Genomic DNA, 12,923 nt, shown 5'->3' on the forward strand with positions numbered 1-12,923 from the left:
AGCACTTGAAATGTACCGGTTTCACTTTACATATATTTATTTACTAAAATAAATTATATTTTTTTTATGTTAACTAATTTTAATTATTTCCTTAATCTCACAGCTGGGGAAAAAAAGTCAAAAAAAGATGTAAAATGAAATCCTGAAATGATCAGAAAAATAAATCAAAGCAGGAATCTTTCCCTGGCTTCAAACTTAAATTAAGAGGCATTCCTGAGTTTCCTACGGGGAAAGCTGCTCTTCTTCCAACAGCCCAACCGAATCAGCAGGGGCGGTAATAAACCGGCAGAAGAGACTAAAAACCCATTAACAACAAAAGCAAAAGTTATTCTAAGTACAAATAATCCCCTTAATATTTTCCTGTAAATAAGCACTGGGTGAAAACGAAGTCACTTGAAATTAAACGAAAACAGTACCGTATGAAGTAAAAGGTGCATAGGTTGGCAACAGAAAACTGATTCCTTGGTTCTCTAGAAAGCTCCAGATTGCACATTCATAAAAACACCATTCGGTGGTTGTTGCCTAGTTTTGTTTCATGCCACCCCTAACATTTATGAAATTTTAGTTGACATCTCCTGTAACAGCAGATAAGAGGTACCTTCACAAATTCAACAAATAAAAGGTCTTAGGATGACGAACCAAAAGAGAATTTTCACTGCACCATGTTTTTTTAAAAAGGCGCGTGGTCCCATCATGGTCCAAATGTGTCGACAAAAAGGATCTAGGGAACGAAGCCCTTTTCAGGGTTTTATTCCGGCTGTAATATGATTAACAAATGGTAAATGTCGCCACCAGTATGCTCAGGACTCCAGAACTCTGTAGGTTCCTTTTTAATCTCTAGTCTTAAAAGTTGAGCCTTATGGTCCTACTGCGTAGCCACTTGACGTCACACCACATTGATGCAGTTTCCGCTGCCAAATGTCGCCCTCTTGCTGCAGTATGAGAAGCCGCTGTGATTGGTGGAAGAGCCGTTCATGTGCGTAGACTTGAGCTCCATCTGGCAGGCAGCAATGGCGGCGTTCAGCTCGACCTGAGCTCTGTGAACCACATAGAACATCAGGCCAATACTGATGATGATCTGTGGAGATGAACAACCCAACAACGGTTCATTCTTAGGTCTTGGTCATTTTAGTTTTGCAGAAGCTTTTTTTTTTCTTCTTTTAAATATATTTGTGTATGACCTTAATTAAGCCACTAGGAGTCACTGGTCTTTTGAAGGATTTATTGGTTTTAGGCAGGAACATTTAATCAAAAGACAGGTAAGTATGGAATCTTTGGTATCCAGATTCTACATATCTGATATGAAAATAGATTATATAGGTTAGTATTTCTTAAATGCTTCCTATTTGTGCATGTTTCTATGTTGGAATGCGCCCCCTCACTTTTGAAGGAAGTTATTCCTTGCAGGTTTCTTTTTTTTTTTTCACAAAAAAGGACATCCATTTGACCTTTCTTCTGCTTGCGTCAAATACCCCTTATAGACATTTCCAAGGTATTTATGTGCTCTTTAAACTTTTGATGTCAAAGTAACCGCACATACAATGACATCTTTTCTTTTCCAAGTGACATTTTTATATACGGAATTTGATCTAAATGTCAAACCTTTCTTAAATTCCTGTGCTAACTTTGGTAAACTTCTTGTTTTATTAAGGCAATATTTTTTTATTTACATCAACATTGTTTTTAGACAATTATTAACAAATGTTGAACTGTTTTACCTGAAGGACAAAAAAGTGGTAGCTCGCCTAATGGGGCTCATGTAAGAAGCGTTCATATGAAAAAATTCAATCTGAAATTGTTTATACGAGTGATTTAGGAGAAAATGTTGCATTTATAATTTTACTCCTATTTCTAATCATCACCACAGTTGATATAGGAGTCTTGCACAATGTTATCCCAGCCTAGTTTTTAACTAAATGTATACATTTGCTGCTACTTAGAGGCAATTGTACGTTTCATTAGGCTACATCATTATATATTATGCAACTCTGCAATTATAAATTACATTTTTATTCACCACACCTGCAGTTGGCATCTCAGTATCGAGAGGACACTGGTTTAATTTGTTGTCTTTTCATCAAAAGAAAGTACAGTCAGAGGGATCTATGTAAGATCAAGCTACTATTGAGATAACATCTGCAGCAGGAAATATATGGAAAGTTCAGAAACGAGATTCAGCAACAGGTTGCTGTTTGAAGCTCTTCGAAGGGGAAATTTTTATTTTTACTTTTGTAAAAGTGCAACCACGGCATTTATGATTTATCCCCCACTGCTTGGCTTTTTACTGGTCCTCTAATTCTGCTGCTCAGATCTCAGTCACCAGGAAGGGTTTTTTCTTCTTCATCTTCATTGCTATTTCTATGAATGAACACGTTCTGACAAGTGCTGGAAGTGGTAGTCTTATATAGAATTACAAGGGCGCTAATTATGCAGATTTCAATTTCTCGGTAATGTGCGCTCACTTACCCACAGCTGGAACGCATCAGGTTTACGAGGATCATTTACGATGATTTATTGAAGTTAAGAATGTTTGTTGAATCTGATGTGGTGTGAGTTAAAAACCCACAGTAGGAGAAACAGTGAAATTTATGACAAGCTTGTTGCATGAAGCCCATTTTTTCTATTATTTTTTATGGTCAAAATATGTAAATATGTCCCATTATTAACCACGACTTTGATTATTTTAAAACTCAAATTAAAATGTGTCTTATTTCTTAGTATTTAAAAGTAATTAAAATAATTATCAAGACAATTTTGCAACTAAAAATTAGATTAAATGAGTTAAAAGGAATTTTAAGCTATGCAATTAGGCCTTATCCAGCGTAATCTACCACTTGTCCATCAGGGTCACAGAAGGCTGGTACGACTAGACCCCTTGAACATAAACATCTAACAAAACAGAATTAACTATATTTTTTCAAGCTGTTCTGGGATTCGTAATTGATTTGTCTGAAATAAGAACAGAGGTGGCTTTATGTACAAAAAACAAACATTTTAATATTTAAAACTTTTTCACCTGCAGGCTGAAGACGAAGTAGCCGCTGATGCTCTGCTCAGCAATGACGTCCTCCATGGTGCGCAGGGTGGTGCCCAGGTAGGAGTTGAGGAGCTGAGTGGGCAACAGACCAACGGAGGAGGCCACCAGGTAGTTTGGCAAGGACACATCTGTGATCTTAAAGCATAAACAGAGACTTTACTACTATCAAAACAGAGCAAGGTAGCATTAAGCTTCCTCTTTAGATAAGAAATTTTAATTGTATGATTATATTTCAATGCGACGTAGTATCATTTTATATTTCCAGCAATAGGTACAGAAGTAAACAAACTTACTGCCTCCATTGTAAAACTCTTGCACTAACATGATCCCGTGTGAGAAAAAGAAGGATCCATTATTTAATCGGAACACAAATTAAAGATTTGAAGCAAACACAGGGTGAGGGGAAAGGCCTGTAACAGCAACATTGAAACCAAGGAAAAAAATAGCCACAATCCTCTAATCTGTTTCTTTCCTGTTTTGCAGCAATAAAAACCACATCATAGAAGATTATGTGTAGCTGGTTTTGTTAGCATCTACTTCATTAATTTGATCTAAACCACAGATGCACCGTTTGCTTTCACATTTCTTATTTGAGTCAGAGTAAGAAAAGAAGATCTTGTTTGAGCCGACAAGCAAATTCCAGCAGTGATATGGTGTAACTACCGTGTTCTAAACACACTTCACCACGAATCCTGCTCAATGTTATTTTGCGTCTCACTGCAGCTGCCTATATATAAACAAACGTGTGGGTTTGTCACCCTTGATCCCTTGATTAAGTGATGACATAAGTTGAGGCGTGACAACGTGGGCTACGTTGGGGATGTGACCTTGGCTCCGTCTGCACTTTGTCCAGACTCTGGCTGATAGCGGTGAGCAGGGGGGAGGCTACTGCAGGATGCAGCCTGTGCCAAAATGTTATCAGAGCTTGAACGTACAAAGTGTCTGAATGCAAATATGAATCTTAAATCCATTTTACATGTAAATATTTTAAAATAACACATCCAAAGTAAATGGAAGGCAATAAAAGAGAATTAATGATGGCAGATATTTATATAGTGCAAAGAAAAAGTGATAGAAAATTGATTTGATTGAGCATAAAGTCTGGAAATGACATCATTAACATATTCTTTTAGCATACATATCTTTTATCGCCTAAATAAAAAAAAAATTTAAATAAATTCTTAAGAGTTTTCCGGACTTTTTCAGGAATCCTAGGAGCCAAAAGCTTTTCTAAAGGTAACTGATGTTAACACTTAATGTTTTTTAATGAAAGCCTTCAGACTGTGCAGCCATGTCGCATATATTGACAATAAGCTTTCAGCAGAAATGCAGTCATGGATGACTTTTAAAAAGCCTCTCCCTGTCAGGCATCTTGCAGCTGTCTGGCATTCATCCAGGGATGTGCTTGTTTGTTGGTATTTTTATAACCATGCAGACAATTCCTACTGAACCTCCTACTTGCTTGTGTAAGCATCTACATTAAGATGATCTGCAAATCCGAGGAAAAAAAAAAAAAAAAAAAACTTCCCATCCTGGGTTTGGCCTGATTCATTCAGATAAGCAGCTGCACACGTCTGACAGTGCAGTCATAAACAAAACCGTAAGTAGGCTAATCTGAACGTAGAAACATTTTAGCAGCTGTAATGCTGATTTCCTGTTTGTCTGTGCCCAAATACAACCCCCACATATTTGCTTCTACAGATGAGTCTATAAATCAAAATAATGGGTGTCCTAATTCCTTTATTTGCTCGTTATAACATTAGAGGATGCTCTGGATAATAAAGCATGCTTAAACTGCTGAATTTGTCCTGGAAAAACATGTTTTCCCTGAGCTTTCCCATCCTTTTACAAACTGCTGCAATCTCTAGGTCGTTTTAGGTTTCTATACTATACTATAATGTGGCCTAATCTACTTCAGCCGGAGCAAATGTAGCCTAACTTGGTGAGAATACTTACTTTTAAAGCAGACTGGACAAAACTGAACTCATGCATGAGTCTGTTAGCTGTTATTTTGCCACAAGTGGCGTCTTTCTGTGTATACTGTTGGGGATGTGATTGTTGGGATACAGTTAGCAGCTCAGCTTAGTGATGAGCCTCCTTGTGGGATAAATTATAACGAGAGGGTGAGACTTCAAGGAAGGTCTTAAACCCCCTCAGGACTGGAAGGTGAAAATACTGCAGAGAAAGCAGGTGGAGAAGGGGATTCGTCTTATTAACCTTCATCTAGCCGGACCTGATGAGGTCCCTGGTGAAAGCTCGGCTGGGACATTTGTGTGCAGCTGGAACCAAGCTGTTTCACACGGCTGAACTTTTGTGATTAGGTTAAAAAACAAAAAATAAAAAAAGGTCCAGTCCATCTTCAGCATGAATCTTTAACATTTCATTAAAGGTCTGATTTAAAACAGTCATATATATGCTGGAGAAAATACATAACAGTCTGACTTTTCGTCATCACTGTAGGCTGTTCACATTTTAACATTTGGGGGAACTTAAAGGAAAATCTTTTTAAAAAATTTATCCCCCCTTGGAAGTGCACTTCTGTATGTTCTTATGTAAAGCTGTGCCTCTTTGCCTGATACCAACTGTGCTACTATTAACTGTTTGGATCTTTTTTTTCATTGACTGCATTTATACCGTGTCAAACTGCATACACCATCAGTTTTTGTGCTTTTAGGCAGCACCCTTTTTCTGTTACAAATCTAGTGAGGAAATAAATTCCTTTAGCATTGCTTAGCTCCTGGACAAACTCGCCTTGAGACTCAGGATCAGATGAGAACAATCAGATTTTTTCATATCTAAAACTGATACAATCTACATTACTTTACAGGCACCCGAATGAGATGAGAAGAGGCCAAATACGAGACTTTTAAAGTGGCAAATAGGGTTTAATTTGCTAGTATTTGAGTTGTCTTCCAACAACAAGCAATGCCATATGATCATCTATAGATTTTTTTAAAACAGACTTGAAGGAGAATAATAAAGCGAACCACAGAGACAGAACGTCTGTCTCTTTAACATCTCGCTATCACCTCTGCAGAGCCGAACACAGGAGTTAATGCAGCGTCCAAGGTTAAAGTCACACACGTGTCACTCTGACATGAGAGGCAAACCAACCTTTAGATGCAGAGATACTGTAGACAGAGTGTTGCAACCACTCAGCCTGTATTTTCAACCAGTTAGAAAAAAAAAGGAATAAATAAAAATGGCCAGTGAATAGAAACCATTTTCTTGATTTCTGTAATACAACTGTGGAAACAAAGGGAAAAAAAATCTTAAATTGGGATCTATTTCTCAAAAAAAAAAATTTTTTTTTTTACTCAATGCTGCTATTAGCTCACTGGTCATCTCTAATGTCAAAGCTCTATCATTGAAATGTGAGATGCTTCTAATAGATCCCCCAAAAGTTCAAGCGCAGCACAATCCCTCCCAGCTTGTAATCCATACCTTAAGGTTGGGATGATCTCATGTCAAACTGAAACTAGAGATGTCTAAAGTCCCAGTCCGTAATGATAAAGTAAACACTGTTGAATCAAGAGGAAACAAACACTACATTTTAATTCTAATCACTGCCAACCTAAAAAACAACAAAAAACATAACATTGATATTCTAATAAAGGATGGATCCTTAAAATACTTCTGGGTAGCTGCAGTTTATAGCCTTGCAGCAACATAGAATTTAAATAAATAAAGTAGCTGGTATTTCAGAGAAAAGCTGCTGGTTTTTCATCCTACAATGACAGGTATTGTTGAAATGAGACGTAATCATTCTTTCTCCCTCTGTACCTTCTATGTGCTCTGAGCTATAAATGACTTTCTAGTTACCCATTTGCATCCGTTTTTGAATGCTGTATGTTAGGCTGGTTAGGACCTGTAACGGATGCTTTTTACAGAGTTTGGACTAAATCTTAGCCTCATCTAACTGGATTTTTCTAATCAGGCATATAGCTTAAGAAAGTTTCACCTAAAAATAAGTTCCTCTAAAAAAAAAAAACATTAAGAAATCTGTTTAACGATCTAAGATGGTTATTATCTGCTCTAGTTGTCTCATATGAAGTGTGAGACAGACATCATTCAGGTAAAGTGACATTTCTTAGAAAGGCGAACCATCTCCAAAGAATGAAACTGATAATGTCATTCTAGAGTTCCTCCCAGTTCTCAGAACTGTGGAACAATTTATCTGTACAACTTTTATCGCCTCAAATTTCAATGTATTTTACTAGGATCAACACAAAGTAGAACAACAGTAGTCTATAATTAAGGATGAGATGTGAATTGCATTTAGCAATATAACTGCAATTTAACAAAAAGAAATGTTTAAATCTCAGATGTGCTTGATTTTAATTTTGATCTTTGGCTAAATCCTTTAGCGATGTTTATAATTATAAAGTGAACGAAAAAGTCCAATGATGCTAAGTTATGCAAAGTCTGCTTGCATCAAGCAGACTTAGGTTATAAAACAACTCAAACTGCGATCATTTCTTAATCCATTATCTCAAAACTGAGTATATGGATCAGCTGTAAACATACCAAGACACGACCGGTCACCTAAAGCTAAAAAGGAGCGCATCAATCAGAGAAGCACACAAGAGAACCAAGGAAGCTCACATGGAAGATTTTTTTTGACGACACAAGTAGAAAATTTAAACTTCACCAACATGGATTTCTATTAACAATGGCCGGAAAAACAGCTACGGTTAAAAAGAAAATTGCACGATCTCCTATCTGCAAATATCTAAATAAATCTGCTTTTATAATCTGAACACCCTATGGCTACGATGAACCACGATGGGGGAACCACTGGTTTATATAAGTATTTATACAACATATGAAGGTCAAGGTTTCAGGTTAAGGTTATCAGTACTGAGGGAAGCAATCGTATCGTTTAGCTTTATTAGCCATCTGGATCAAGTTTACATTTTCATTGAAAATGGGTGAATGTATAGAAGCAGTGCAAGAACCTTCTTTTCTGTGGGGGACGTCTTTTATGATCAGCTAATAGACTTGTGTTTGCCTTCAGGAGGAAAGTAACATAAGAACGACTGAGTTAAAATAGTAGAAGCTGTTCTTGACTCCCTTCTGGATTTTTTTTCTAATTTCCCCTGAGTGTCAGCTGGCCCAGCAAAAGAGAACTTCACTTCACTTTGCTGCAAAATTAAGAAGGTCACCAATTTCACCATCAGAATGGGAGTGGGTGGTGTACTAGCATCGAGGTACCAAGGTTATGAAAACAGCAAATCAAATATTTTTCAACCTGTTTCTACAGTTTAAAGTAGCAGCACCCAGATAAAGAGTTTTAAGGGAAATTTCTTGGCTATACCCATTTTTGATGAGCTGATTTTTTTCTTTAGAAATGTTATAGATATCATTCTACCCCTCTTGTGGTCAGTTATTTAGATATGAAGGTAATGAAACGCTGCCAGTGTGAGAGAGGAGTCTAAAAATGCTTTTCTAATACTATAAAACTACAATTATGAGTAAACATTTTAAACTGGCTTTAGCGTGATACATCCGTGACGGTGAAGCTGGCATTAGGAAAACAGCAGGTTTCACGTGTGTCTCTGAGAGAATGCTGACCCATACTCTAACCCTGACATTTCCAAAAGGCTGCCAACATTTTCTTTTTTATATACATATTTTCCAGCATTTTCCATGGCACACAGAGGCTGAAAGCAGTTCCTGTTGTCGTCATCAAGAAATTCAATATTCTTTCTGCATTATTTACATTGTGCATTCCTCTGCATCTCTGAACTTACTGTATCCTGTACCTTCAGATGTAGATGGAGAGTAAAACCATCTAAAATCTGTATAATGCCCGTTATTAGGGTTGCTTCTGAAGATTAAGTTGCTAATTAATTATTCTGTCTATAAGCTTTTTTTTTTATCAGTTAATAATATTTTGGGTATTTAAGGAGATTTTTCAGTGAATTTTATAAAAGTAAAGCTCAAACTGAAAGAGTTCATTGAGAAATGTATGTAGATTTAATTTTTGACTTAATTTAAGCTCAGGGTTGGTGGGTCGTTGGGCAAATACAGTGTTTTAGAGTCTGTATACTCCGCTACTATTAAATTAGTGGGCATTCATTCCATCCAATTATCAATTATTCATGATTAATTGCTTCAGTTTGCTATAAACCATAGGAGTAAACAGTTAAAACAAATGAATTAAATAGCTTTTAATGGCATTATCAAAAAGTCCTAAAAAATAAAACAGAAAACCTATTTTGACTCTTTCTGAAAATGTTCATTAGCAGTTGTTGACTTGTTTTTCATTAAAGAGAAAATGAACATTTATGTTTTGACAGAATAAAATAACACAAGTTTTCACAGTAGGTTACGGACCTTGATAACATTTTAAAGAAAATATTCCTGGAAAAAAATCCTTAATTTCCTATGCTAAAAAGGTTTAGTAATTACATTTTATAATCTCCAACAGATCTGTGTTGAGTGCAGGTTAGGCTGCACACGCTGCATGTGTGAGAATTTCACTTTTGTTTCTCTAATTGCAAATAAATCTACAATGCTCTTGACAGTAAACACTTAAAACTACAGCTATATTAAACTGGCTTTCCATTTTATATTTTTTTTAATTATTGAATAAAAATCTAAGTTACAACAAATAAATGTTTTGGAATGTGTTACTATAATGACCAATATCACATTATTTTGACAGCATCAGAAATTGTTGTTTTTTTTCTAATCAAGTAATAGCAATTTGATTATTTCTATTTTTTTGGCTTTGTGTTTATATATTGTGGTTTTTTTTTTACTATTTTTATCCCACTGTGAGAGTCTCCAACTTGCCAATGTTTATTAAAAACCAAGAACAAACCATTGGCCCATCTTTTAACTGAGATAATAGGCTTTGCCTCTGGCTGCTGTGGCCGTGCTTTATACCTCTTTTGATATAGAATCAATTTCCACTTTTATGTAATTTTTGGATTTGAGTGCTTTAAAATAGAGATGGACCCATCCAGTTTTTTGATCCAAATGGATAGTGAGTGTATCCAATACCGATCCAATTCATCTGTTAAATGAATGAACCATACATCTTGTCATGTGAGTGAAAGCTTTAGCCTTGACATCAACATTGGTTGAAAAAAAGGTAATACATTAAAAACAGATATAAATTTACTTTATATCACTTGTTAACAAATAAGCAGCAAAAGGAAAGAAATAACAGCCCCTTGTGATGTGGAATGGAATAGATCTCTGACATATCAAAGCGGCCATATCCGATCCAATAATTGATCCAGGTATCGGATCGGAGCATCTCTACTTAAAAATAGCTATTTTTGTTTTAGATTAATTTTATATGCAGGACAGATCAATCTATGTGTATAGTATTTATATGCCAGACTCATCTGGTCTCAAATCTAAGCTGGGTTTTAATGTCAACAAAGAGAATTTGATGAGGTGAAATTTGATGTGTACAAAAATCACTTATTTGTTCCTAATTTAGAAAGTTTGTAGTGATTTTTACAGGATATCTGCTCAGTTTAGATAAAGGTGAACCAGATTCTTGAAAGGACTTGAAGAATTTGAAGAACTGAGAAAAACTCCCCTGGTTTTTGCAGCAAGTTTGCAGCAGTTTAAATATCAATTTCAATGTAATACGGCAAGTTCCAGTGCAAAGTCCCTTTTGACAGGAGGAGCAATAAGCAACTGAATATCTGTTAGTGTTGGAGTGAAGATCATCCAAATAATTGCTATAATACTCACCGAAAAAACTGCATTTTGGAGTCCAAATGGTATGGGGGTGAGTCTTGCTAAGGCCACAATTTTGAGTCCGCTTCCTCCTTCCACTACTCGTATAACAGCACTGAGCTGCTCATTGTTCCCAACTTTGTTCAGTACCCAGTCTGACAATAACCGCTTACACACCAGGTGTGCCACAAAGGTCCCTATTAAAACCCCCACCATAACCAGTCCCATGCCCAGGATGAAGCCATAAAGGTAGCCCGCTGCCACATTTAGGACAATGTATCCCCATCCACAAGGAAAGGAAACCACGATTAAACCAACTATGAAGAGCAAGGCTCCAACAAAGCTGTCCAGGCTCTCCACCCACAGCAGGAGGTCCTTGAGATACTGACGCACAAGTGCCACTGAGGAGAAGCAGACAGCGGTCAGAATGCAGAGCAGCAGGGCGCTTTTGAAGCAGAAGGTTGTGATGCAGCATGGGTGTCTGAACTCCCCGCTGAAGGATGTCCCCGCCGTGTCGGTGACAATATCGGGGTCTCCATCTGACTTCCCGGTCGGCCTCTCATCAAATGCGCCGCAGATCAGGATGTCTATTTTATCACACTCCTCCACGGCAGTCCTCTGCAGCCAGCGGTTCAGCTGGATCTGGGTCTTGCCCAACGAGTGCTTCACAAGCTTGGTGAAGAGCTGCACCGTAGTGGCCCCTGACATGTTGGGGTCCCCTCTTAATAATCACCGCAGGGGGACCAGCAGCAGTTGGATTTAAATAACCCGGAGGAAGCTGCGAGTGGTTATAAAATCCAGCCCTAAAAAGCTCCTCTGATAAGGATTCCAGCAGTAGTTCCCAACAGCTGGGCTGCTCTCACAACAACTGCCATCACAAGAACCGTCCAGTCCAACAATGTTTATCTTGGGTAAACTAGCTGGGTGATATGCCATTCAAGCGACTTTAACAAGCAAGTTTTGCTGCGTCTTTGTTTGACATTCGCCATGTTGGCAGCTGGGATAACTCAGCGCTGGGTAAAGTTGAAGAATAAACAAAGCGGGAGGAACTTTTAATACTTCACCATCTTTACCATCCAGCCAAAAGAGAGGCGAAAATCACTGCGGAGCTATTTCACTGTCTCCGTTAGCTAACCGCATCGGTTAGTGGATAAAGTCCAGCGGTTGTGGTGTAGAGATTAGACCACAGGTTCCTCGCCCTTATCGAAGTAACGAGACTTGTTCAACAGACATAAAAACTGTTTGTCCCGTCTGCTGCTTGCTGGTGAGCCGATTGTTTGTCCTGTCTCTGTCTCTGCGCGGTGGACGCTGATGTTACTGCTATTCATACCGACCACTGTTTGTCTCCCAGAATGCAAAGTAAACCGAGTCCATTCTGAACCAACCACATAGCTGCAACCAGTATCGCGATAGCTCGCAAACAATTAGAAATAGTATCGCGATAACTCTTTTTTTTTTTTTAAAACGTCTCGTTATAAAAAGGATACGTCAGCACGTTCGCCATGTTGTGGCAGGCAAGTTCATTTGAGTTTTAGTCGAGCATCCATTAAAACGTATGGAGGAAAGGTTAACGGGATAAAATGATGGTTTGCTTTGGAAATAATAATAATAATAATAATAATAATAATAATAATAATAATAATAATAATAATAATAATAATAATAATAATAATAATAATAATAATAATAATAATAATAATAATAATATGGATTAATCTATACTTTATCTAAATCTAAAAATATACCGCTACATTAAATTTAATTTAGGTTAAGGTGATAAAAATTAATTTTGTCAGATATTTTGTTTAATCAAATAATTATTAACGTAACATATAACCTTAATGTTATTTTTCAGACTTTACAGCAGGTATAAGACAACTACAAAAATCATAATAATTTAAATATTATTAATATCATTTAAAGTATTTTTATTAAGAAAAATGATGGATGTTATAAAATGTTGTGCCTCTTCATTCTTGACAATTATGTAGGTATTATGCATGCTTTTTATGTATTTCCAAAGCTCTTCGCTAGATGGAAGTGTTGCTTCGTATTTATCAGGTGCTGGTTCGTTGTTCAGGGAGTGGATATTAAACCAATATCCAATTCTGTAATAATTAAAATAAAAAGGTAAATTTTTAAAAAGGTAAAAACATGTATCTTAGATACATTTCCACGTTCC

At 36.8% G+C, this 12,923-nt stretch overlaps 1 protein-coding gene across 1 annotated transcript; it reads right to left on the reverse strand.

The window, feature by feature from the left end:
• Window positions 1-293: 293 nt before the first annotated feature.
• Window positions 294-12,105, reverse strand: tmem64 (transmembrane protein 64). Its single transcript, XM_038304083.1, has 3 exons — window positions 10,757-12,105; window positions 3,017-3,172; window positions 294-1,078 (listed from the first exon to the last, which is right to left on the reverse strand). Exons 1-3 carry the CDS (start codon window positions 11,447-11,449, stop codon window positions 887-889), a joined length of 1,041 nt encoding a protein of 346 aa, XP_038160011.1. The 5' UTR covers window positions 11,450-12,105; the 3' UTR covers window positions 294-886.
• Between the last annotated feature and the right edge of the window lie 818 nt (window positions 12,106-12,923).

Source organism: Cyprinodon tularosa, unplaced genomic scaffold, assembly GCF_016077235.1.
Source record: "Cyprinodon tularosa strain WSP-4 unplaced genomic scaffold, ASM1607723v1 ctg525, whole genome shotgun sequence".
Taxonomy (NCBI): domain Eukaryota; kingdom Metazoa; phylum Chordata; class Actinopteri; order Cyprinodontiformes; family Cyprinodontidae; genus Cyprinodon; species Cyprinodon tularosa.

What these genes read in the sequence shown, in the direction of transcription:
- tmem64 (XM_038304083.1), bottom strand. Translation starts at nt 11,449, where the DNA reads ATGTCAGGGGCCACTACGGTGCAGCTCTTCACCAAGCTTGTGAAGCAC. An exon ending in TCCAAAATGCAGTTTTTTCG is followed by an intron (nt 3,173 to 10,756) that starts GTGAGTATTATA and finishes TTATGCTTTAAG; the next exon opens with ATCACAGATGTGTCCTTGCC. An exon ending in ACTTCGTCTTCAGCCTGCAG is followed by an intron (nt 1,079 to 3,016) that starts GTGAAAAAGTTT and finishes TCATCTCCACAG; the next exon opens with ATCATCATCAGTATTGGCCT.